The sequence below is a fragment of the Phalacrocorax carbo genome, chromosome 2 (genome assembly GCF_963921805.1).
Source record: "Phalacrocorax carbo chromosome 2, bPhaCar2.1, whole genome shotgun sequence".
NCBI lineage: Eukaryota > Metazoa > Chordata > Aves > Suliformes > Phalacrocoracidae > Phalacrocorax > Phalacrocorax carbo.
Window position 1 is genome coordinate 131,088,357 of NC_087514.1, and position 24,701 is coordinate 131,113,057.

At 38.0% G+C, this 24,701-nt stretch overlaps 1 protein-coding gene across 2 annotated transcripts in view; it reads left to right on the top strand.

Annotated features, from left to right (window-relative positions):
• The window catches only part of SKAP2 (src kinase associated phosphoprotein 2), a 119,787-nt gene that overhangs the window by 88,699 nt on the left and 6,387 nt on the right, over nucleotides 1–24,701 (top strand). For both annotated transcript variants that reach the window (XM_064444379.1, XM_064444380.1), the window contains 2 exons: nucleotides 12,309–12,377; nucleotides 18,392–18,504. In XM_064444379.1, the coding sequence (XP_064300449.1) occupies nucleotides 12,309–12,377; nucleotides 18,392–18,504 (182 nt within the window). The remainder of the gene's footprint in view (nucleotides 1–12,308; nucleotides 12,378–18,391; nucleotides 18,505–24,701) is intronic.

Below are 24,701 nucleotides of genomic sequence, written 5' to 3' on the forward strand. Positions count from 1 at the left end.
TTTCATCCAGAAAGGGGGTGGTTGGCACAAGGGATATTTTGTTTCAGTCCTTTTTTTTGAAGTCTACTTTTTCCTAGCAGATCTTGATTTCCTCTACCTAAAAACTCAGAGTTTGTGTTCTAATGCAAAATAGTTTAAGGTCTTGGGAACTTTCAATACCCTTAATTGAAGAGGTTTCACTACTTTCGTCTTTGGTTTGTGGAGGGTTTTGTTTTAGCAGGCTGTAGTAATTATTCTGTCCTTGCATCCTGAAGACAACAGTAAAACTGGGAATTAAATGAAGGAATCTCATTTTCAAAACAAAGCACTGGCTACAGAAAAGCCTGTGGATCCTAGTATGGGGGTTGTCCTTCCATTGTCCCAAAATATACTAACTGTATCTATGCTTGCTTCCATACCTGTCTCAAATTTATTTCCGTAAGAAGTGAGGCATCTCCATTACTAAATGTTGAACAGTGGTTTCAGATAATTCAATAAACAAAAGTTCAAGACAGATATGATTTTGTCATAATTTCTGTACGGTTGTAAGACCCAATTTCTGATTAAACTGTCTCAGGCCTACAAATGGTGGCTCTTACAGTGCAACTGGGACTGTGTTGTGTCTCTGGCATGAGAGCTGGATAATCCAAAGCACCGGCTGCGAGAGAATTTAAATGATCTGGGACTCTGGGGGCTCTGCGGTTTTCTGCATGCCAATCCCACAGTAACATGGTGAGCTGCCTGGGGAGCATTTGTTGTCATCTGCTTATGAACTATTTCCAGATCTCTGCTGTCCTACCTCATCTCTCTGAGGTGCATCATGGTATGTGGCGTGTGGGGCAGTTAAGATCTGACATCTAGAGTTGCTGGTCCCACTCTGGACCTAATGTACGCAAAACGGGGAATGGGATGGTATTTGTAGAAATTAACATGGGGATGTTACTCAAAATATGGTATGTGTAAACAGTCTGCGTTGCAGCTATAATTTTCTGCTTATTTCTGATTTAACCTGATTTTTGTTTACTAGTGAATCATAAGAAGATTACATTACAATTACTTTATTTCATCATTTAAGCTGGAGAAAGGATTTAGCATAGCTGACATAATTTAATTTGACGGCATGGGCCATAAACAGTGAAAAGAGGCAGTGGTGTGGGTTTATTACTTTTCATGAAAATACCCAAAGGGTGAAAGCTGCTGAATTTTTTTTTTGTCAACGTGCAGTTAATGATCAACACAGAGAATGCAAAAATGTCTTGGTAGAACATTTTTAAAGGAGTTATAAGAGAAGCATCTGGGAGCCAGACTTTTCTTGTGGAAACATGCCAACAACTGTATTGTGTTTCCTTTCACTAAAATGAGCTATGCTGAAATGCCTTGTCTTCTGTCCCTCTTTTGAGTAAGTTCAATTCTGGAATCAGACTATAAATTTGAATACTTTAACCCTGCAGATTATTAGAGGACATTATGTGGTTTAAACAAGATGCTTTCTTTATGAATTCTGTGTATGTAAATATTATGTCAAGTCACATTTGTCACAATTAGGGATATGTAGTTTTCAGAAATGGCTTTTAAATTTAAATCTTGCTGCTGATCAATGAGTATGGGAAACTTTACTTGACATTTACAGACTTTTTTCTGTGTATCATATAAATTTAAGCCTGAGAAATATAACCCCTGTACATGGCTGTCAAATAACACTGTAGTACAGAGTTATACAGTATAGGTTAGTTAATTGAATATTTGATTGCTAGATGTATTTAGGTAGAGAGCTATTTATATTTTCTACGTAGATTTTAATAGCCACCACATTTATTTTAGTAAAACATTTTAATAATAAGGTTTATAAAATGTCATGTTGAACACTTAAAATATTTACGTAACTAAGAGCTATTATGGGTTGAGAGAACAAACAAATTTATTTTAGTTACAGTGAATTCACATAAATCTTTATTATGTTTATATATAAGAATGTACTTATGTGCATGCCACACGTATTTAGGCAAGCAATCTCTAGTGCAAATTCCTGTGACCCTACAATACAACCATGGAATCAACTTCAAAATTGTTGTTTCTTTTGTCCCTTTGAGCTACTAATTTGCATTCTGTCCAATAATTGCAACTACATTTTTTGGGAGGGTGAGGGGGGGCAGAGGAGGGAGCATTTTTTGTTAATCAGCTAAATAATTAGATGAGCATGTAGAAACATTAAACCCCAGAAGCTTTCCTTTACATTGTTGAGGCCTGTCAAGAGCAGTATCTTAAAATATTTTATTCCTTCTAAGTATGGATTTAGGTAAAATGCCTATTGCCTCAATTTTATATACCAAATTTGTGGCTTTAGGAACATTTTTAGAAGTGGAGCCAAAATTGTGCTTTTATTGGAAGCGAACATGAAACTTTACCTTCAGAGATGCTTCTGTTCAGGTGTGGAAGTTATCTGATCTCTTGATCAAAAAAATATAGGTAACATCTTAAGTGCCTAGTCAAACTTAGGGAATTTGTAAGGAGCTGGATTCTGAGGTCACTTATGAAATTTTTACCTTGTTTGATGGCCCACTGAATAATTTTTTTTGTTTTCTGAGTTGAATATATTCTGTTCACTCAGTGTATTGCACTAGATAATTCTAAAAGACTTGATTTCTGAAAAGAAATCCCTGAAATAGTGACTTTAATTGTAAATACAAGGGTCTGTGAATATAAAAAACAGGAAAAAGAATGAATGAGTTTCTGGAAGTGGATCTCCCTGTAATTTCTTTTCTTCATTGTAATTATTGTGTGCGTATCCACGACTGAACTTGCTTGTGATGACCTTTATCTTTTCTCTTGAGAAGAATTACTATTATCAGGTCTTTCTTCATGAGGAAGTAAAAAGGTCAGTCCAAAACCCATCCCTTATTTCTATGCAGTGCACATTGCACTTTGGCATATTTTGGTATTGAATTTTATTAGTAATAATTAGATCATTCTGTCAAAGAAATTTTAGTATTCCAAAATTAGACGTTCAAAATGGTCTTCCCCGGTATGTACTCCTGCTTTTCCTGCCTTTTTCTACCTCCTCTCCTCCAGGCTTGCTATTGGTGTAACTAAGATTTTTACATACTTCTGTTCCTCCTAATCTGTCAGACTAGCTAATATTTTCCTCCTTTAACCTTAAATTGACAAACGGTTAATTCTTTTGTGTCTATGTTTGTCTAAGAAAAAAAGCAATTGTAGAGAATGAAGTTGTTGCTTTTTTCTTTTTTTTCCCTCCCCCCCGATATAAAATTATTTGTTGTTTGGAAAACTAGTGCTAGACCTGCACAACTAAGTTGTTTCAGCTGTCACTCAAAACATGACTGAAGATTGCTTATTTGCAAGGAGAGCTCCAAGCAGGCACTCCAAGCAGGAAGCTGAGTTCATGAAATCTTAATATATTCATAACTAAAACGAGGAATTGCCTGTACTTCTGTGGATAGTTCAGTTGTCCTAATGAATATATTCTGTTCTGTCATTCAGGTGACTAAGCATGTTTTTCTTCCCATTGCTCTCCTTTGCTCTTAAAGCCTGAAGGGCCTTGCAAAGTCCTGGAAACAGCAGCTTTCATACTTACAACCTCTGTGTTTGGTAAATGAAGAAAATCTGTGGGGTCTGAAGAGGATATAGTCTTTATACTAATTGGTTGTGACTACAGAGTTGGGCAAGGGCAGGGAAGCAAGGGTACTGGGACACTTGGTATTGGGGAGAGGAAAGAAAAAGAAAGAGAAAAGGTGCTGACATATATTCAGATCTCAACAAGCAGCAAAGGTAAGTAGAGCAAAGCATGTTCCTGCATTTCCTGAAAACTCAGTATAGTTATGCAAGTAGAGTGAGAAGATCCACTTTGCCACAGCTGTGGGTGACCAACAATGCTCAGTTTTCTGTCTTGTGTGAGAGTAACTGTTTTTCCTCCAAGGACAGAGATGTGTTCTTTCATCACTTAGTCTTCATATTTTCTGCCCTAAAACATTATAAAAAAATATTTTCTTTTAGAAAAATATTCTGTTGCTTGCTTTTTGCAGTAAACTAGTGAGGAGTCACATAGTATCTTCCTGCTTTAAAAAAAATGGCTTCTTAATCCATTGTCCAAGTATAGTTCAAAGTGGATGGGCATGTGTGCGATAATATAGGAGAAATGCAGTGTCTCTTTCATAGATCTATTTAGAAAGAGGATTTTTTTTCTCAAACGGTTCTCTAAACTTACTCATTTCTCTTTACTACTTCACTCTGTAGTTATTCTTCATAGTAATAGTTACATGGTCCAAACAACATTCTTCTGCACAAGACTAGAGAATTCCAGCCTTAAAGTGTATTTTGTATTTGTCCCCAGTGGGATTGGGATTGTTTTGTTTACTTCACTCTTTAGTTGAGCAAATGCTGTAACTCCAAAATGGTTTTGTTAGGAAGGGAATGTTATATCTGCTTTTTGGTTTTGATTAAGCCAAACCATAACATATGCTTAGATACACTGGGTGGTGTCACAGGAAGGTGGTTTTAAGAAAGAATTATTTTTTTTCTCCAGAAAATGGCTAAGTGACATTCCAGGACTCCAGTATCACATCCTCTCCTACTCACCTCCTTTTTCTGCAGCATTGATTCTGAGTTAATTTATAATAAAATCTACTAACCTTTTCTGTGAGGATGATGAGGTAACTTTTCCAAGGTCTTCTCAACAGGAGGCAGTGCTTCACTTTTAGCTGAGATGGCTGGTTACACAATTGGGAGTAACGGTGGTGCACAGTAGCACCTTTTCAAGATACAAGAAGTGCAACTGAGGGGAAAAAAGTGTAGGATTTCTCAAGGAATTCAGGAAACCTCACATCTGGAGACTTGGCAAGATCTGGACAAAACTGAGTCATTTGAGCTAATCCTGTTCTATAAAGTCATTAGCTTCAGCTGTCTCATATGTGAACTATTAAAATGCACAGACCCTTATAAACTGCTGCTGAATAGCTTAGTATGGAATACCAAAAGAAACCAAATGCTGTTTCCTAGAAACTTGATCTAACTTTCAGAGTTAGAGCAGGGCGTTAGACTAAGCAATTTCCACTGGTCCCTTTTATCCCAAAGTATTTCATGATTCTAGGTTTTTCACTTTGTTCAACCAATATTATTTATTCAAGGCCATTGGGAGGTCAATACATGGTCAATAGTAATAGCAGACTTCTGTTACTCTCTACTGGTCAGAGTGGTGCATATGCTCAACCTTACTTCCTCTAAAATAGAAATAATGGTTGCTTTCAAAGAGCTGATTAAAACTTGTGCAAAAAGTGTTAGCTGGAGGCCCCATCCAGTTTAGCTGGTAGTATATTTGAATGAAACCTTTGGCCTCCATCTTGGAATCAGACTTGGATCATACATGTTTGAAGGAATTGGGGCTAGGAATTGGTATGGGTTATCCTCAACTAAAACTAAAGCATCAGAGTGTGCATAATACTTATAAAAATACTTTTTTTTTTTTATTGTTCATAACCTGGAGATCTCTTTCTGTATTCTGTTGGAATACAGTTCTGTATTGTCTGTTTCCTATCGTATTTCTGAGCACAGCAACGACCATTTATTCAGATGCAACTTCAGCTTCTGTTCGTAGTCTGATATCACCTCATCTGCAATCCCAGTGTTTAGCCTATGTCTGGGTGACCCATTTCTGTCTGTTCCCTCTGCTTGTGTTGTGGAAATAATTTTTTTCAGGCAAGCTTGTTATGCAGGAATATAACATCTCTGTTTGAGCCGTTGGGTGGTAACTAGCTGACCCATAGAAGTAGGAATAAAATAAGAATTGTCCTCTCTTCTCTCATGGTAAGAAATTCTTACGTTTATAATCTCTTCTCTAAATGGCAATGAGCTTGTTTCCCACTTCTGTTACTGTCTTGGAGGCATTTTCATCCCCAAACCATGCACCATGGTACAGTCAGGTGGAGCTTTAGTAAAACAATAGGCTGTCTCCCTGTCTCTGCTGCCCCCGAGATCTCACACCATGGCTAGAAGAATAGCACCTTCAGCAGCCTTTTCCAAGTTGTTTCATTTGTTTACAGAGTACACCAGAGTGCTACTGGGAATGCAGGGTAAAATGTCAAGAAGTTGTGTGTAAATCTTCCAGTAATTTGTCATGTCCAGAAGGAACTGGGAGAAAGGGACAGATCTATGGGGATGTTGGAGCATTATCAAAGTTAGAGTTTTGCTACTTGGATTTGGAGATGTCTCCCTACAGAATGGGTGGATCTGGAGTTGAAATGAAAACAGAATGACAGGATGGTAAGGGATGGAAGGGACCTCTGGAGATCATCTTGTCCAACCCCCCTGCTTGAGCAGGCACACCTAGAGCAGGGGACACAGGAACACATCCAGGTGGGTTTTGAATGTCTCCAGGGAAGGAGACTCCACAACCTCTCTGGGCAGCCTGTTCCACTGCTCTGTCACTCTCACAGTAAAGTTTTTTCTCATATTGAGGTGGAACTTCCTGTGTTCCAGCTTGAGCCCATTGCCCCTTGTCCTGTCATTGGGCACTATTGAAAAGAGCCTAGTCCCATCATCCTGACACCCACTTTTTAGATATTTATAGGTATTGATAAGATCCACCCCCCGTGTTCTCTCTCCAGGCTGAATAAACCCAAGTCTGTCAGCCTTTCCTCATATGGGAGATGCTCCAGTCCTCTGATCATCTTGGTAGCTCTCCACTGGACTTGCCCAAGCAGTTCCCTGTCCTTCTTAAACTGGGGGACCCAACACTGGACATGGTACTCCAAATGTGGTCTCACTAGGGCAGAGTAGAGGGGGAGAATAATGTCTCTCAACCGGCTGGCCTCACTCCTTTTAATGCATCCCAGGATACCGTTGGCCTTCTTGGCCACAAGGGCACATTGTTGGCTCATGGTCAGCTTGTTGTCCACCAGCACTCCCACGTCCTTCTCAACAGAGCTGCTTTCCAGTAGTTCAGCCCCCAGCCTTTACTGGTGTGTGGGGTTGTTCCTCCACAGGCGCAGGACCTTGCACTTGCTCTTGTTGAATTTCATCAGGTTCCCCTTGGCCCAGCTCTCCAGCCTGTCCAGGTCTCGCTGGATGGCAGCACAGCCTTCTGGTGTATCAGCCACTCCTCCTGGCTTGGTATCATCAGCGAACTTGCTGAGGTTACACTTTATCCCATCATCCAGGTCATTGATGAATATGCTGAACAGGACTGGACCCAGCACAGACCCCTGAGGAACACCACTAGTGACAGGCCTCCATCCAGACTCTGCTCCATTGATTACGACTCTGAGTTCTGTTGTTGAGCCAGTTCTCTATGCACTTCACTGTCCACTCATCCAACCCACACTTCCTTAGCTTGCCTGTGAGGATGCTATGGGAGACAGTGTCGAATGCCTTACTGAAGTCAAGACAGACAACATCCACTGCTCTCCCTTCGTCGACCCAGCCAGTCACGCCATTGTAGAAGGCTATCAGGTTGGTCAAGCATAATCTTCCCTTTGTGAATCCATGTTGACTACTTCTGATAACCTTCTTGTCCTCTACATGCCTGGAGGTGACCTACAGGATGAACTGCTCCATCACCTTTCTGGGGACGGAGGTGGGGCTGACTGGCCTATAGTTCCCCAAGTTTTCCTTCTTGCCCTTTTTGAAGATTGGAGTGACATTTGCTTTCCTCCAGTCCTCAGCACCTCTCCTGTCCTCCATGACCTTTCAAAGATGATGGAGAGTGGCTCAGCAAGAAAACACCAGAAAGGAAAAATCCCTGCTGTTGTGAATAGACACACCAAGGCAAATAAGCCTAGGATCAAGCACCACATGGAGGATTTCTGAGGTATCAAGCTGCTTAGGCTAAAACCCTGTAAGAGTTTGGGTGAAGTGTATAGGCAGGTACAGGTGTGTATATAGTGAGAATACTGCAAAGGATCTGCTCTCTAAGGCTGGGGAGCACTGTCCTCAGGTAAGGCAGCTTGCTGGCCCTGCATAAAACAGGGTGTTGATTCTTATTCCTTTGACCCCATGTGATCTCTAGCCCTCACTACTAATGCTAGCAGAAGGTGTTAGTTTGGCCAAATTATAAAAATGATTTTGTTCTTAAATATTGCATGTTTATTGCTCATTCTTTGGAATGTTTAAATGTTTCTCTAAACAAATATTCTTATTTGTAATAAAGCCAGTTCTTGCTAATTTTTAGAAACTACATAGCTGGATTGATTTATGTTCCTTATTAGTGTAATAACCCATCTGTTATGGGGTTAGGTCAATTCATAAAATTATAAATCTGGGAGAGAAAAGGTCTTGACTCTTTCCCACAGTAAGCATTTATTCCTGTTTGAAAGTTCTTCTTTACATTTGTGCAGAGTCATTATTTGGTAGGAAAAAAATAGTGTGGAGGAGTAATACTCTTGGTGTTACCATGCCATTGTATCTTTCACTTTTTTTTGCGCAGAGGACTATAGACCCATAACATTCAGTGTCAGCAGAGTTCTTCATGTACACACCTTCTTGTTTGCATGCATCTGTCATCCCTGCTAACAGTAAAGACACTGATTTTTTTTTTAATTGATTATTTAATAATACAAGTGTTTTTGTGGTGGTCTTCCTTACAAGACCTGTTTGTATGCTTATAACCTTCTGACATCACAGTGAGATTTCAAATGAGGATATATTAACGTGCATTACAAGCTTGTATCATTATGAAATAGATGAAAAATTAGTTCACTGCAGTAGTTTTTATCTGAACTGATCAAAACATCTTCCAATAATTTTTCTAACAATATGTGATTGGAATATCAACTTCACATGTTGTAGAGTTCTATGCTGCAGCCGAGAGGTATGTAAATACAAGCTGCTTATTTGCAAGAAGCTTCCAGATTTGCAATATGATTGCTATGGAAACCACACAATGAAAACCTTATAACCATCTGTGTGGTTTGGTAGATTTTGCTGCATAGCTGAGCTGTTTTTGTTTACTGTTATTAAAATGTTGAATAGATTAACCCACAAACTGGGATTATCCAAAGTGTAAACTAGTATTGTGCAATGACAATGTGTCAGACACTAGAAGACAGTAGAATACCAATTAATAATGGCATTAAATTAGAGTCTAATATAAAAAGATGGTCAAGTCGTGTTAGTAGAGGAAACTGCTAAGTTTGTGCATATTTATCATGAAGATACCAAATTCCATTGAAGGAATGCACTGTTTAAGCCAAACTCTTATCCATTTTATACTCAAGTAGTCTGATTTTTTTTGTTTTTCCCCTTCCCCTTTAAGAAAAAGAAATTGGAAAGAAAAAAAAAAAGGATTCGTGTAAAAAAACCTCAGCTAGCGTAGAATTCATTGTTCACTTTTTAAACTGTTTAGATGGTAGACTGTCTTCTTTAACTAGGTGATTATTTTTCTGTTTTTTCTTCAGAGTGCATATTAAATAAGTAAATTATTTTCAACATCTTTCTTGGACTATATGAAAAAACCCTTTACAAATATGGTTAGTTCCTTGTTGCATTGTCACAAGAATTGTGCAGGTTGTTTGCCATTAGAGTTTCTGAGTACCAGCAGAGTATGGAGCATAACCGGTATCGCAAGGGTTCTTTGGATCTAGAGCTCTGGAAGAGTTCACTGGTTTGATTAGTGTTGATTTGTCTCATTTTGACATAGTGAGAAGCTGGAGAAGAATATTTTCTCACGGCAGTGGTAGTGATGGTGTGAAGAAGAGATACAGAGGAAACATTGTACCAGATTATTTTAAAGGTCTGCATGACTCCTCTCACACAGTATCTTAATAATACAGAAGGACTTCTACTGAATTTTTTATTTAGATTTTTCATTGTTCCAAGTTGCAACACAAACGTTAGTATGTCGCATCTGACTACAGCTCTAATTCCTGGGGTAGCTGAGGTTGCTGTGTTTAAAGGACATCTCCCGCACGTAGTTACTGCTTCAGGACCATGCTCAGTTATTGTTCATAGTCCTGGAGTGCCTCTTCCAGTCTAACTGCACCTGAAAGTTTGTCCCCTCTGTGGCAATTCTGTAGAGTAAAGCAAAGTGGGTAAGTAGGGATGGTTGGGATCCAAACCAGTATGGTAATATGGACAGCCTTTGTTTGAATATGGGACCTTTTCAGTATTTGAAGAGCCTTGGTTCAAACATTGTCTCATCTTCAGATGTGGATCTAGTGAGCTCTTGTTCCTAGGAAATAGGTTTTTTGGGAAGGGGAATGCATATGTTCTATATTTTCCCACGGAACCACAATGCAATCTACATGTATTCAACTGTACCTTCTGAAAAGAGTATGTTCAAACCTCCTCTGCTGTTTTTACTTCAGTTGAAATACCCTTTACTCTAAAGTCAGTCCTCAGTTTGAGCTAGTCGGTGACCGTGACAGTGATAGAGTTAAAATCCACAGTATGTTCAACACATCAATTGATACAGGTCCAAACATTCAGTAACATGTAATACCAACATTTATTTAATCAATATATAATACTCTATATATTGGATGAAACTGGGTTGTTCTGGGAAAAGGGAGCAATCCTAGAAAATGTGACTGATAATGGGATAATACTGCCTGAGTCGTGGAATAGTGGTAGGGAAGCCACAGAATGACAGTGCCTCCTAGTGCCCTGGACAGCACACAGGGTTGTATTTTTGCCATTTATGCTCCAATTGTGAGTGCTTAAAATAAACAAATGAGTGTACTTGGAAATGTGCAACGAGTGTTATGCCAAGTGGGGGAATACATTTGAATGCAGTAAATAGTTTGGAGTGTTTTGTGTTGCACTGCAGCTTCAGATTTTCCCCATTCTATTGTTTTTTCTATTGTTTTTTTTTTTTTCCTTGGCTCAAATAATAGTTTTTATTAATCTCAACCAGATTTTAGCTAGTCAAGAGTCAGGCAGCAAAAAACTCTTGCTGGCTTAGTAGGGCAGAAGTTCAAAGCTCTTTGTAGAGTGAATCTCATGATGTAATTGCAATATTTGTAGGACTGCGTATGTAGGTTAGCAGCAATTATGCATACTCATTTCAACAGGTCTGCTCTTGTGCTTTAAACATCTGCTTTAATGTTTGCAGGAACAGTCTTGTGGATAGATTAAATTTTTACAAGGCTAAAAATCCTTTGAACTGTTGATATAAAATTCACTCTTTGTCAAAGTAGATAGGCAATTACATAAAAGTTGCACAATAAGGAACATTTTAAAAGCTGTGAGTTCTGTATCTGTTGTCTGTCATTAATAAAATATCAAAATTAGTTGCTGAAATATTTGCCTTATACAGATATTCATGCTTCTTTTAAGATGTGATGAGTAGCAAAGCCAAATAGTTTAAATGTATTAAAAGTCCAATTCTTGTTTAAGAAGTGGGTTTATCAATGTACTGTTTCCTTATTCAGTACAGCAGCTTTGTCAGTTTTGATATACTGTAAAAGCCAAGATAAAGCTGTTTCTACTTCCTTATGAACCTAAAGAAAGAATACAGCTAAAAATCCTCATAGTTGTTCCCTCTTTTGCCTCATCAACAGAATTGTTGACTGTGAAATATAAGGAGCAGATCTTACTTCTCTGTCCTGAGTGGAGTGTGGATTTACTTAAGTGAGGGTGTGGGGATGAGAGAATTCCCCATCTGTGTGGGACAAGGAGTATGGAGCACATCTTTCGAAACTGCCTGTGGGGATTTCAGAGTTTTCCAAGCCTGCTAGCCAGAAAACATCCTTCAGAGCTGATCACTGCCAGGCTTTCTCTTTTCTTGTCTCCTAAACTTGCACTAAGTTATTTGATACAGTCTGGCTTGCATAAAACCGTGGTCAGGCGCAGTAGGCAGGAGCACTGAATGCATGGCATCCGTAGTGGCTGTGTTTCCATTGTGCAGGTGTCCAGCTAGTGTGTCTGTCTGACAGTGTTGAAAGTAAGATTCCCTCTGCTTTCTGTGCATGCTTCTCTTAAGAACTTTGGAATTCTTGCATGGGCTGGGGATACTTTTTCAATCCTTGGTTTCCTTTTCTTTTCCTGGCAAGAAATGTACATAGCAGAATAGGACCCTCATTCTCATTGTCTTAGAATGACTGAAAAACAGCAGAACCGCAGCTCTACATTACCACGTTCAGAGCAGAGTGAAAAGGGAAGCAGATGTTCACAATTGCAAATTTGAAAGAAAGCTCTTGGAGTGTTTGGATGGGTGGAGGAAACCACAGAAATAACAATGTTCCAACTTCTGTACAAATGCAAAATAGTAAACAGGGCTTACTATCTGGATATGTAGTGTGGCTTTCAGGCTGATGTGGGCTGTAATTCCTGTCAGCTGAGGTGTCCCTTCAGACTTTCATTTGCAGTTATGTGTTTTGCAGAAGAACCTGTGCCTTCAAAAGCTGAAGTGCCAAGAAAACTGAGCCAGGAGAAAGTTACCACCGTTTCAGGTAATTAAAATCTTTCCTTGTTATTTTGTGTATGCGCTCTCTTTTTACTTTTATTTTCTTGTATCTTCCCTTTGCTGCTTTAAAATAATGTTTTTATAGCTCTGTAAAGCTGTCGTTTTCACCTGGGTATTTGATGGCAGCTAAACTGCTTAGCACCATTTAAGATGCATGAAAACCACTTGAGAAGGATTTATAAAGTAAGCCAATTTATACAAGGTATTCCTTCCTGAATTACTTTGTAATGACTCAATTAGCTTTCATTTCTGCACAAAGGAGATTTAGTTGCATAAATTAGCTTATCATCATTGAGGAAGTGTCACTGCTAAAGGACAGTTTATAGATACAACATGCAGTTGCTGTCAAACCTATAAGAATGTAATATAGACATCTGTGTATACTTTGTGCTTGAGCAGAACAGACTTCTGCCATTCAGAGACTAACAGGGGACAACAAGTTGCCCAAGGGACTGGCAATGTAGACGTCTCTGAAAAGGTCAACTTGACACAGGCTCTGACAATCGACCCAAAGCTCTGTCTTCTTTGATAAAAATCAGATAAACTTAAGACCACTAATTGATCTGCAGCCTGTTTAAATGTTGGCCATGCATATCTTCATTGCATATGATTACCACAGAAAGCAAATGAATTGGGTAAGAAATGCCAGAGTCCAGTGACAGCAGCATAAAAATTGGAAAAGGACACAAATGCCCAGAAAGGCTGTGAAGGATATTCTCTCAGCTTTAGCTTGGCAAACTGCCCTTGTGCTAATTATCTCTGGGACTGGAAAAATAACTGCATACACCATGTAAAGTCACATGGCCAGCCAACTTTTCTTGACAGAAAGGTATTTCCAGTTATGCTTAAAAACAAGATATATATGTGCTTCAAGGGCACAGACCTCTAGATAAACTATGGATGATTTGACACAGCAAGTAGAGAAGACTTGCGTCTTATCAGACCTTACACCTTTTTGAGATCTGCTGCATTGTAACTGTGGCCTGCACTGACATGCAATCTGGCTCTCCTTCCCCCATCGTACATAATACACATCATTCTTTCAGGGCTGTCAAGGAAAGGGTGGGCAAGAAGAGTTCCTTTAGGAAGTAGCTCTGCAGCGCTCTTCCTGTTGCAACATGTGGAGAGGAAACAGAGGCCTGATTTCCTGACCCATACAGGAAAGCAGGAACAGGTTGCTGTGAGGAGTTTTGGGTTGCTTTTCTTGGAAAGGAAACAAAAACCAAGTCATCAGATGCTGTTAGCATTGTGTTCTGCTAAAAACATGTGTAAAACAACATGACTCATTACAGCCTTAATATTTAGTACTCATTTAGACATTACCGTAATTATAAGAGTGTGTTGTCATAATGGAGCGTGGGGTCAACCTAATTATAAAGTTGCCAACAGCATCTTTTCTCCACTAATGTATCCTCTTGAAGTTCTAAATGGCCATACTTTTAAGAAATCAAAACCTTAGCACCTTCATTTCTGAAAAGTTTCAACTGCTATGAGAACAGCCTTATCAGTCTTACTAGTATTTGTGTGACGTCCTTGAAAATACAATAAGAGTTCTTCCCAGATACCAGACTGATTTCAAGCAATTATTTTCTGATCTGATCTTACTTAGTTAACTATTTAACGCTGGAAATTTGTTTGACTTTTAGGGCTGAGTTGACATGAGTATTTCTGATAGGCATCACATCATAAATATCTAACATGACTCAAGAATATTTCATGATTTCCCACACAGAGAGACATACATTCTTAAATTTAATTTATTGCCTAGCTTTACTAAACCTGAATTTCACAGAAAATATTCTGCACGTTGCCTGTGAGCTCAGCCTGGTAACAGCAAAAAAAGCTTTCCTTTTTCCTTACTCTTTTCTTGCCCTAACTTATCTCTACTTCAATTGATGTGCAGAGAGTTGAGTTCTTTTTATTCCTTAAGTCCTGATGCTGATTGTTGCTGCTGGGTAGCTTTACGTTAATTGCTAGTGACCTAATTATGTAAAAATACCAAAGCATTGAAGAGTTTCAGTTATATGATATGGCTTGCTGGGTCTTTTTTGCTAGCACTATCTACCCATTATCATTTCCACAATCACTGTTTCAGTAAGTGTCATGTTCTGTGCTGTCTCAGCGTAAATACCTTGATTTTAGAGAAACTAAGGAAGAGTAGAAGGGAAGTGAGAAAGATTATACTGAGTAGACTGGGCTAAGATTAGAGGTTGAGTCCAAATAAATATACTGCAATTATTTTGCCCTTATTTCATATTTTTTTCTGGCATGTGGGGGAAAAAGGGCAAGTAAGTAAGTAACAGGCATTCTTTGCAGTTTAGGACATCGTCAGAACAAGAAAATAACTGTGTTCTTTAACAGGGTATGTCTCATCTGGGCCTTGAGGCTCAACACTGAGAGACTAAATCACTTCTGTAAGACAGAGTCATTCTGGTAGCATTAATTTTGAACTTCACCTGTCTCTCCATCTTTAAGCCTTCAGTATGGTAAATATTGAACACATCGTCACCAAAAGCGTATACAGTTCACCTCTTTCAAATATTGTTAAGTAGCTCAGACTTATAATCTGACGCTATAAATTTTTGAAGAATCTGATCAAGACTCAAGGAATATGAGTCAGAACAGCAAACTGTTTAATATACTGGGCAGTGGGCCACAGTGGTAAAAGGAAAACATGCACGTGTGTTCCTTCATTCCACAAGCGATGCATAAGCAGGTAATATAACTACTAGCTCCAAGTCACTGTTGTACTAGGGTTGGCTAACTTCCGTGCCATCAATGTTAAAATAGAAAATCGGTGGGAATCGGGCACAGTCATGTTTATTCTAGTGTTTTAACTAGTGCATTTCCATACTTGGGCTGTAATTCCTCTTTTTGTTTTGGTCAGTTTAGTGTTCTGTCAGGTTTGTGCTCAGACATGGCAAGTGCCAAAATTGACACGAGGTAGGGTGCAGGAATGGAACAGCCTGCAGTTAGATTGGCTTAAGCTGTGATAGCTTAGACTTAAATTTCTCTGAAATATACACTCTTAATCTGTTTTTCTAGGTTTTGGTTTTTTTCTATCTATTGAGGGCATTAGAATATTCTTGTAATTTTTTCCCTTTCAGTAATCCATGGGCATTTTTAAGTTTTAAACAGTCTACAATACTTGAAGTGCATGCTTGAGTGACATACTTGTCAGATTTTTTTTTTTTACGTGAACTGTTCACCTTTCTTTCTTCAAGCATGTATTGTCAGGTGCCAGTCTTTTCCAGTGAAATAAGCAGTCTAAGCCTACCGTCAGGAAAGCTGGCAGCTGTTGCTGTTTGATCTGTCAAATAAACTCAGAGGTGTTTTCATCAGTATATTGGACAAAAATATCTTGTTCCTATTACTGTTACTGGAAAAACAGAGACGGCAGAAGAAAACCATGAAGAATTCTTTACGGAAGAGTTTTGGAAACTGTTGGATAGTTGTTCATCCAGATAGCTGTCCTGGAATGAAAGAAGTATTACATGTGTTTAAGAAGCTCCGTGTAGTTTCATTACTGTATAAATACCAAATACCTTTACCCAGGTCTCTGGGTTTTGTTTTATTCAGTTGCCCTTTAGATGTATAGATTCTGAAGTTAAATTGGCAGTTGGCTTTTATGTGTGTGTAGTTGCACTCACAGAATTTGGAGAAACTTTTGCTGGTGGGTATGAGAGGGGATTTCAAATTTGAAATGAACGCTTGTTGAAATACCAGCATACTTGTTCACAAACTTACACTGGCACTTTCTCCCCTTATTTTGCATTTCTGTGCTGCTGGTATACTAGTATATGTTTTTCTGAGAAATGTGGCTTTCTGATTTAAACAATTCTGCCGTATGTTGAATTCACAAATGAGGGCACAGAGCCATGGTTAGTCTTTGGGCAACATCTCCGCTGTTGCAATGCACTTATTGTAAAATGCACCTTTTCCAGTGCTGCCGTGTCATTAGTTGAGTTGCTTTCCCACTTTGAGGCTTAATTAAATGCTCATGATGAACATCTAGGGAGAGATGTGTCTCACCCGCTGTGGCATCTCTTATGTTGCTGATGTTGCCTATGTAACTCCCATTACTGTTAACAGGAGTTACTTCAGGCACATAAAGGTAAGAACAGACCTCAAAGTGATAAAGGTCAGTGCGAAAAGTCATGACTCATTTCAGTGAAGTTCTGAAGAACTAAAAGTCCTGATTAATGTATTTTAAACCAAATCAATAAGACAACTGCTGAAAGGTTTGAAAGGTGGGATATACCGCAGTAGCTCTTTTAGGTTTTTTTTTTCCATGTGGGCTTACATTACCTTTTACAAGATAGAGCTGGGAACTGTGATCAGTGTGGTATGAAAAGTCTGAGGAGAGATTTGTATTTAATATTTATCACAAATTAATTTGGCACTAACCTGTGTTACTGTTTATAATTGTCTAATGCTAAATTGGTGAATCTTCAATTTCTGAATGGTTGGGAGTTTTTATGTATGTATATATCGCTGCTTTTGGTATGATAACAGAATAATTTGTGCACTGGTAGTCAGAACGCCCCCTAGTGCTATACAGCAAAGTGGTAGCTACTATTCACTGGTTTATGGAAAATTAAATGGTGGCTAACCTGCACAACAGCTTTAAATTCAAGGTTGTGAATATTTAGCTTTATGATAGTACTGCCATCAAAACAAGACAGCACAGAACACAGACTGAAGTGGATAAATAGAAAACAAGCTCTTCTTGCTCATACAGAGAGTATTAAAATTAAAATCGAAGTATTTGTCGAAATAGGGAAAAACACAAGTTGAATACTGCTATATTTTTTTAATAGCATGACACTTTCTCGCTTGATACTTGATATTTTAGCAGGATTTTTTCAGTAATAAAGTGAACCAATCATGATTAAATTGTAAACTATAAATAATGGTGTAGAGCGCTAACGACATGCAAATGTAACTGGTATATGTTGGAATAACCAGCAAGCCTGCTGTTCAAGGATCATATAACAAAACTAAGATGACAGCCTTGATCCAGCCAGTTCAGTGATATTTATGTTATCAGAATTCGAAGATAGCTTTCCAGTGATGTAAATTATTAGTACATATACATTCTGTCTGGTTAGTGTATACATAATGTAACTGGTCATCTTAGTGGTATTGCTTACATTCTTTTTGCATTAACTCATCACACTCCATTCTCATGGAATTAAAAACAGGAAATAGTTTGCAGTGTAACAGAAGCACCCAGTGTAGTTAACCGTGTGTAAGCGCTGTGTTTCAATAGATGTACTCTGTATTGTAAGTGTATGACAAAGCATTTATTACTGTGTTATTGCCGTATTACAGAGCAAAGAGTGCTAAATAATCAATCAGTTAATGGTCTGTATGGCAGCTTGAACACAGCACATCCATTGTGCTTATGCTGTTAGAAGGATGAGTTTATGACTGTAGTGTAGTTGCATGTTTAGCCAGAGCTTAATGTCCTAAACTGGAGCTGACACAAATATTTTCAAAATGCAGCTTCAGCAACAGTTTCCAAGTTCTCCAATATTTCAGAAGGAACAATCAAGGATTATTGCAAAGGTTCTCAGAGAAGTTATTTAGTTTTGTTGGAACAGGAGAGGGAGGGGGAGCGTATCACAAAATACTTACTTTGGCTTCCTTTCACAGATTATTATTAATAATATTCTAGCAATTTTATCAGTTTCAAGTTGAGGTACAAATATGGCTTGCTGGAAATATATTAGTAGAAGAGAAGTAGCTGCTTTGTTGCAGCTGGAAAATGCTTTGAAAACCTGTAGCTACATGTCTTTAAGTGATACAACTTGCCAGTGAAGGGCTTGCATATTAAACTTGTTTTCCACTTGCTTTTGTGGTATGAAGGAGCTGTTTCTAAAAAAAGGAGTAAGAAATGTGTGCTAATAAAGTGCTTTGTAGTATCTGGAGATTTAAAGAGTAACTTTAGTCCCTCAATCTTTATCCTTTTGTAATTAGATGCTATTTTCTTTGCAGATGGAAAAAATACCGATTACGCCAATTTCTATCAAGGTTTGTGGGACTGCACAGGAGATGTACCTGATGAGTTGACATTTAAACGTGGTGACGTTATCTACATTCTCAGCAAGGTATGGCGTGCTACTGGGCTACACAGTTGTAAAAAGAGAGCCGTGGCAGAAGGGCACATTCCCACAGTTCTATGGGGGGAAACTGGCACTCCCTTTCAGATCCTTTGTTTGCAATCAGATATTCACTGCAATTAATTATTTTGTCAAATGAACTATAATAACATTTAAAACATAGCAGTGTAACAGGAATTAACTTAAAAGCATGTTTATTTACTTGTTAAATCTTGGCTACCATTTGTTAACTGATTTAATGGGAGACAATGTGCTTTCTGCTTGTAAAAGTTAACCTTGTAGAATTTTAAATTATCTTGTATGTTATGGTTTTTGTTTCCTGTTTTATATTCCTGACTGTGCTGATTCTGACTTTTTGGGCATCGTGCTACAGAAGATGGTTTGGTTTTTTTGAACTATGCTTTCATCTTTGTATGTATATTGTAATTGTTCTGACAGCTCAGATTCCAAATTTGTTTGCTGTGACAGGTTTGGGTAATTTTTAATTTACTGTTTTCCTGTTTGCAAAACAAATGAGAAATATAATTCCTCTCATCTAAAGTGTTGATAAGCGGTATAAACTTGAAATTTTATTCTACTTTAATACTGGTTAATTTTCTTATTTTTCCTTAACGCCCCCAACAAAAATAAAACCTCTCCATATATCTTATGGTCCATTGAAGTCTACTTCTGAACAATTCATCAAAGGGAATTTCTCTTTTCCCCATATATTAGAAAAAAGCTGAGCTTTTCAAGTTCTCATTGAAAAAAACACCACCTTTTAAAATATATGTAGAATATATATCTCAGATGTAATTGCTGTTCAGGATAATTAATGCCAAAGATACTGTAGGTCATTGAAATATACAAGTAGGTGCATGAAAGCTAAAAGCATGTGTTTGTCTTCGTTTCAAACTCTTCAGTTTTGTCACAATTGCGTTAAATCTTCTGTGATACCTTTAACTGCAATGTTTCCAGGTAATAAATGTAACAGCTTCTGTTTAAATAAATTTAAGATTTATGGATAGAAAGATAGTCCTATATAAAAATATAGAAGATATATTACTAATGGTAATGTGACCATGTATGTCTGTTGAGGTATTTCATTGTCACTTAAACTAATAACTGAATTGCATTACTAAAGGCTGGATAACACTCTTGGACTGGGCAGACTTTCAAACAGTTATACAGCACCGAAGAATGGTACTAATTTAAAGTAACTACCTTTCCCCCCTTTCCCTTCCCCCCCAAAATCCATGAACAGACAGAGTCCACTGTACAAGTTTGGCCTCTTTCTGGGTTGTGCTGTTCTGGTACAGTGTGGGGACTAATAAAATCTTAATCTTCAGTTTTGTAGGTGAAAAAATAATTTGCTACTCCTCCCTCAAAAGAGTAAGAAATTTAATTTAAAAAATGGAGCACAACAAAAAACAGTAGCTTAAGCTGTCCTCTGTATATCAACTGTCTTGTGGTCATGCTGTGATTAATCTGTAATTGGTCCTTGGAACAGGCTTGCTGCTGCTCCAGATATATAGAGCCTCTCTCTTTGGGAATGATTTCTACTCCAAAATACAGCACAGAAAATTCAGCCCCGTTTCGCTTAGATTGTTACAGCTTTTTCAGAAAAATGAGTGTTGGCCACTACTGTCAGTTCTGAATTTAGGGTCCTTGGAGGCAAAAGTGCCAGAGAATTATCCATCTTAAGCCTCTACTTGATTCAGTTTCAAGGTCTGATCATTTACGAGCTCTTTGTCTGCTAAGTGAAAATATAACCAAAGGAACAGTGAACCTAACCATCCTGAAGTGGGTCAAGACTTTTCTTCAAAAAATATTTCCTAACCCACCACATTAATACTTGGATTTTGTGGCAGTCGGCAGGATTCCTTCGCAATTTTTTTATTTTTTCACACCATCTAGTGGTTGAAAATGAGAGATGCAGGTACTGACAGGAGGCGATGTGTACGGATCCAAAATGGTGTCATAAATTCAGCTTCAGCTTGAACCTAGCTATGGCTTTATTGCCTTTCTATCATATGTCAACCAGGTATGAACATTACTCTTGAAAATCACATTTTGCTGATAAGGAAGTAAGTACGGGTATAGCGGTGTTATAGTAGGAAGGGTGAAGCATTAACAAAGTATTGAGCGTATTTGTGCAACATGTAATTGTTCTTTGTTTTATAATGAAATATAAATGGTAAAGCTTGCTCTGATGAGTGTGATAAGATAGATATTTGTCTCTCCCAGTAATAATTATGTCAAAGCAATATATTTTTACCTGCTTTTCACATACCTGTATAGAAATTAGGGGAAGAGTGACTATTTTGTTTCAAAAAAAATTAGATCATTAGTACAAGAGAAGTAATCATGAACCAGTTTAGCAAATTTGGGCATTGATACAATTTAAATAAAGCAAGAGGAGCAATATGTTACATGTGAGTTTCTAGGTGAATGCCTTTTAGAAGAATGAGCAAGGCTGCAGTTTGACAACATTTACTTCCTAAAATAGGTGAGCATTGTGCAAAGAAATACCCCCGAAATTTTCTTTAAATGGAGCATCAAAATTCAATGTTAGTGTAATGAGCGTGGTTTGCATGCTTCTACTCTTAATAATACAAATACCTGTGCCCGACTAGTGTAATTACTGTAGAAAAGCATGTTTTCCTAGTTTTAAAGGTACATTCAAACCTATTTTTGCTGTTGGCTAAATACTTGTCTGTTGTGGCTTTTGTGTGGCAGCAGTCCTATGGGCTCTTAGAGAAAAAAAAAAACACAATAGCTTTTTTCTAGGTTTTTCTACCTTTGAGAGTTTCCTTCAAAAGCTGAGTTTTTAATCTGAGCAGAATTAACAGAACTGTTGCAATAGTACTTCTTAACTTTTTCTTTAAAAAAAAAGTTAACTTTTCAGATGAATTTATCAATGTATCTGTACAGATAAAGACATACTATTATAATTTTAATTTATAATATTCTTGAGTATTCAAGTGGCTTTTACAACTTATGCTATGAATCATGTCAACTTTCAGAAAACTATATACCCCTCTCCTGCTATGCAGTAGAAAACATTTTTATAGCTCTACTGATAGAGACACTCATTAAGATTTCTTAGTTAATATTGACTATTAGAAATGCAATACTTGGGCATCCTGTTTTCTAAAAGGATGATTGCTCTTAACTCCTGCTCATTTATAGGCTTGCCTTCGCTTTCAAGCCCATATGATAAATGGGGAAACAAACCGTGACATAACAATCCTTTTTATAAATCTTTCATAGCTCTACTCCAGAAATCAATTTCCAGAAACAAAGACAAGTGTGAGTGGAGGTAGCCCTATTTTTTTTTTTTTTAAGTTTGGTATGCACAATTTATGCAAGTGCAGCACCTGAAGTATTTGTTTGCTTTAGGTGCACCTTTTGTGATGGGAAATTCTGTAGTTTCATCAGCCAAATGCAAGTAGTAATGGAAATTTACTTAGATGATAGCAGGCACCTGCTTAGTACAATTACTGCTAATTCTTAACTTTTGAACTAATTTAATTCCCATCTTGCTTATATTTATATTTCCATTAAAACAACAAACTACTTCAAAATCAGAAATTATATCTCAAACTGGAATTCTCCTTCCCGGTTATTATTTCAGAACACACCAGTGCAATGTAATGCTGCTCACTCTGGTACTTATGTTCCATGGAAATCTCATCTATGACTTAACCCTTTGCTCTAGAATTTTCCATGAAAGTAGAGTGTTAACTTGGTATCAAGATTACCCTTTATTCAGTGGTTGAGTGGTTGTACATTTCCCGTGTGGCAGACTAAAATGCTCACATCTCAACCTGTATTTTTTGCTTAGTGGAAAGACAAACAAAGAAATCTCCATAGCTCAGATTACTGCTTATGAAATAAAGTACAGTTTAACAGTGCAGCTGTTTGATAATCAGTGTGAGCATTTTGTACGTTATCTGTATAATCCTCATAAAATGTATTTATTCAGTATTTTTCAAAAATATTTCAAAGGCATACTAAAATCCTGACTGTTCTCTTTTTTTTGCCAGGCTATTTTCTGACTCATCATACTGAGATCCATACCTAAAAGTAATTCCTCTTTCCATGACCATACTGCCCATGTCTACCCTAACAAATAGGGAGTACCAGTAGGAGTGGATTTGCAGAGTAAAACACTTAGTGCTGAGGGCCTTGCATCCCTACCGTGCGTTTTCAAAGCAGTTTGATGTCCGAGGAAGTCTAGTCTGTTTTTGTGGAATGAGAACACATTAGTGGTTGGGGCACATTCAAATGCATCTTCCAATTTAGTTTCATCTGAAAGAAATGTAGCGTGTGTGCTCTGAGACTGACGGCTCTGCAAAGTGAGCCAGGTGGGGAAAGTGGGAGCATTAGGAGATTCACTTCAGTGGAACGCTTCTGTTCAAAACTAAAATGCAGTACTAAGTGGTACACTTTCTTCTCCTAGCTTGTTTAGGTATATTCCTTACAGAAGAAAAACCCAGCTATATGGCTAAACATAAGGTAAGAGCAAAGGCCTTTAAATGGAAAGTCAGTGAAGATAGACTAATGCAAAGTGACTCTAACTCTGTTGGTTTGCATACTGATAATACGTAAGCATTTACCTACCTGATTAGAAAAAAATCTGGCATTGTGTCATCTAATGGAAAATAAAATGGCCTTTTTATAGTTCCAGGGTGTTTTCAGGGGCCAGTTTTGGTTCAGAATTCAGTCTGCTCACCCTGATTTATATTGGAACTATTTAATCGGTGTCTATTTTGCCTCATGTCATTGCAGGAAATAAAACCTAATAACGCAACCATAAAATAAATCTGAGGCTTCTATTCTTAAAGATGACCATTTTATTGCTGTCTTAAAACAACTCTACTACCTGTGAAGAAGTCTCATTCAGTTACGTAAAACATTTGTCATTTTCTGCTTTTTAGAGAAAATGGTCTGTGCCAAAAACGGTCCCTGGCTGATAGTGTATCATTCAGCAATTACACCAAAGGAAGTTCTAAAATTTTTTAGCTAGTCTGAATCTCCTGGATGAATTAAAGGTGTTTAAAAATATTATCTTGCCGAAATTGCCCCCTAGGATATTCTTTAAAAAAAATTTCACTCTGCTTCTCGCAAATCTTTAGCTTGATAGGAGAGGCTACTTATTTTAACCCCAAACAAGGCTATAGATATGTTTTGCTTTTCATTTTTCAAGTTTTCAGATCTACAGCCTGTAAGTTATTATTACTTCTAGTGCCACTGAGAGGGGGAAGGAGAAATCTTGAATTCACACACTTCAGTTGTGTTTTTTTAAAATACAACTCCATTGTTTTCTTCAAGGCATTGAAACACAATGATGATTTTCAGCAATGCTTTTTAAAAAACCAAACAAATAAAAAAACCCACCCCGCAAACACAAAAAACATACCATATGTGTTGAACAATAGGGACTAATTGCACAAGGACCAGATGTTCTCAACTTTTGCTGAAGTCAGTAGAAGTTAATATGGTGCAAAGCATCTGGAGATCCTCATTCATGCAGAGGGTCTGTTCTAAAGGTAGAGACTGTTCTGGAAATCCTCCTGCATCTAAGCATTTTCTCTTCTTGCATATCAAAATGCTCGTCTGTATAGCACAAAAAGCATGGATTTAAAAGATACCTATAAAAAGAGCAGTGTATTTCTACCTACTGTGTTTTTGCCAAGTGCAAGAACTTCTATGATCAGAGTCTCATGGAGTCATAGGTACATACACATCGGTGCAGTGAAATTAGTGGGATGGGGACAAGGAGAAGCATCTGCTCACAGTGTGTTCACTTGAGAGCATTTAGGGAGCCTGTAAACCCTGATGGGATTTCCCTCCCCGCCCCCCCCCACCCCCGCTATCGTAGCATGCTGTACAGAGAGTGTTTTGCCAGCATGTTAAATGTTAAGTCATAACCTGTTCGTTGCTGCCCTGTGAAATTACTTCACTTTGGTTAATAAATTTCTCCTGGGGAAAAAAGAATATCTACTCTTACAGACAGTGAAAACAGAAGTAGCTTAGAAAGCATTTGGTCGTTTGTTAAGGTTGTTGCTTCGTACTGTTTGGCCTAATACATTCCACTGCCCTGGTGCTTGTCTTCCAGGGGTTGCAGTGGCCCCTTCCTCCCCCCGCGCCTGCCTAGCATTGCCTGGTATGGCAAATGTGCTCCCAGTCACATGGCAGAG